The sequence below is a fragment of the Physella acuta genome, unplaced genomic scaffold, assembly GCF_028476545.2.
Source record: "Physella acuta isolate Inbredline_101_S28 unplaced genomic scaffold, ASM2847654v3 ptg001120l, whole genome shotgun sequence".
Lineage (NCBI taxonomy): Eukaryota > Metazoa > Mollusca > Gastropoda > Physidae > Physella > Physella acuta.
This window is the reverse complement of record NW_026732637.1, coordinates 295,565-298,251: the sequence shown is the minus strand read 5'-3', so window position 1 is coordinate 298,251 and position 2,687 is coordinate 295,565. Positions and strand designations below refer to the sequence as shown.

The 2,687-nt window shown below is 37.0% G+C and overlaps 1 protein-coding gene across 1 annotated transcript; it reads left to right on the top strand.

The window, feature by feature from the left end:
- The first annotated feature begins 482 nt into the window (after positions 1 to 482).
- LOC131955979 (uncharacterized) lies at positions 483 to 1,930 on the top strand. The gene is made up of 2 exons (XM_059320315.1): positions 483 to 636; positions 1,171 to 1,930. Exons 1-2 carry the CDS (start codon positions 600 to 602, stop codon positions 1,818 to 1,820), a joined length of 687 nt encoding a protein of 228 aa, XP_059176298.1. The 5' UTR covers positions 483 to 599; the 3' UTR covers positions 1,821 to 1,930.
- The last annotated feature ends 757 nt before the right edge of the window (positions 1,931 to 2,687 follow it).

Below are 2,687 nucleotides of genomic sequence, written 5' to 3'. Positions count from 1 at the left end.
AGCTTTGAGTGTACGTTAATCACTATCAGTAACAGTTAGTTAGAACACAATTGACAACTGCACATATTGTCAGGTATGTAGCCAAATCAGAGGCGTAGCTAGGGGGGCGGAGGTGCGGACCCCACCGGGTGACACCATTTAGGGGGATGACACCAAGGCAAAAAATAGCAAAATATAGAGAGAAAAATTATAATTCCACTTAATTAAGTGATTAATTCGAGTGTTAAATAGTCTTTAAAGAGGTGCAAATCGAAAGATTGAGGGGGATGCAAATAAAAAGTTTAAGAGGGGGGGTGGAAATTGAAAATTCAAAGTTTGTCCCCGGGAAGGGTTGCTACGGCCTCTGGGGGTGACACCATTAAGTGCCGCACCGGGTGACACCGGACCTCGCTACGTCACTGAGCCAAATCAAATAAAGATAATGAACAACCAAGATAAGATAAGAGCAATGTGTTGCCTCATCTCTGATTCACCAGGTCTAATTTTAAATTGTAAATTGCGATAAAAACAACTGCATTCTGGTAGACTATTAATCAATAGGTCAGAGATAGACATTAGCCCGACGAGAAAACAAAAAGCCTAACGAGTTTCCCTAGACCATGGATCTGTTTTATGTGACTTTGCTGGTCTTTGCTGGTGAGTTGCATTTGACATCTAGTTAAAGCTGAACGTACCATAATTTTGTTTCTTGAAGTAAATATTTTGTTGTTCGACAAGTTGCAATTTGGTTTCTTGAAGTAAATTTTGTAATTGTTGGGCGGTACTGTGGCTCACAGTGTCACCTTTCTTACAACAACTATACATGAATAGATTACACATACACACACACACGCATGCACGTACGCACGCATACACAAAAATACATGTATATATATAAAATGTTCTATAACTATATAACACTAGAACATATGTGCTGTTACATGACCTAACATTCACTAGGACATATGTGCTGTTACGTAATCTAACATTCACTAGGACATATGTGCTGTTACATAACCTAACATTCACTAGAACATATGTGCTGTTACGTAACCTAACATTCACTAGAACATATGTGGTGTTACACAGCCTAACATTCACTAGAACATACGTGGTGTTACATAACCTAACATTCACTAGAACATATGTGATATTACTTCAGCTCACTGGTTGTTTACACACTGTCCACAGGTTTGATGTGTCTTGGCAACTGTTCTGTCTGCCCTCCGACAAATCAGGATATCGAAAAATGCTTTACAAACAACCTGATGAGTTTCCCTGCCAATTTCGACATCAATTCACTATCTGTAGCTGACAAAGATTTCTGTGACAACCTTGACAATTCCACTAACGCCATCAGTTGTGTCTTACAGTTGGCCATAGACTGCGCCTCATCGCAATCTGTGTCGATATCTGATTATATGCCCTCGCCGAGCAAAGCAAGAGACCTGATAATCATGAGCTGTAGAAATGTCAGCGTCATCAACCAGAACTGCCTTACCAGCAAATCTCCAAGTATAACCACTTGTACTTCTAGTAAGGCCGCAGGTATTGCCAGGTCTTCTTCATTTGATCTTGATAAAATTATGTGCAAGACCTTTGAGGTAGGCATTGGCTGTGTAAAACCAGCCCTGGAATCGTGTGGCTGTGCAACCGTCCAGTTACAACAAGACATAATGTCCGGACCCTTGTGGCCGTCCAAGTGTCAACGCCCAGACTTTAGAACTGTTCAATGTGACCCCTATGACCCCAAGTCATTTTTAGGCTCGGGTTCTAAGATGATCCCAAACACGATGCTTTTGTTTATTTTGTTTTGTATCTTGTTGTTTTATAAGCAATAGATACAGCTTGTAAATACATATTTTATATGTCAATATTATTTTTGTTTTTAGTAATACAATTACTTAAGTTAATGGTACAATCGTAAACCAATTAAATAGATACATTTTCATACATGAGTAGTGTTTAATTTCAATATATGTTTGTGAAATATATATATATATATATATATATATATATATATATATATATATATATATATATATATATATATATATATATATATATATATATATATATATATATATATATATATATAATGAAACTTGTTTTACAAAATCATCAATATTTATTTTCTTTAATCATTAATTTTGATAATTAAACACTTTAAGAATATTATACAATGGCTATCAAGTCGAGTTTTCTTTCACTATATGCCACCCATGCCAAGGGTCCGTCTGTCGGCTGTCACATACATACATAAAGAGATGGTCATTAATTCTAAAGTTTAGGCTCCCATAATGGGACTTATCTAAAATGATCCACGATTACATACAATTTACAAACATACAGAATTGAACTTTATATGTTAGATATCTAAAGTCAACTCATCGAGTCATCATCTCTATGGATTATGCAACGATTACCAAACTCAACAATGGGTTTGCGCCCATTCCTGTTCCCTCTAGGTCGAGAGACTTGGAGAGGAGTCAACAGGACTATGGTTCGGGTGGCTTAATGAAATCTTGGGCCCCATCCTTTGCAGCCAAGTCAACAACAATAACTCTAGATCTAACCGAAGAGGATATGTCCAGACCTTTATTCATCTGTAACTGCCTCACCTTCAATGGAAGTTCTTTTAACTTTAAGCGGTCAACCAAACCTGCGAGGTCATATAATAAGACATCTCATCAGCAAACATCAAATTA

Coding starts and splice junctions, on each gene's coding strand:
- LOC131955979 (XM_059320315.1), top strand. CDS start 600: ATGGATCTGTTTTATGTGACTTTGCTGGTCTTTGCTG. Junction 637..1,170: donor GACTTTGCTGGTCTTTGCTG/GTGAGTTGCATT, acceptor CACTGTCCACAG/GTTTGATGTGTCTTGGCAAC.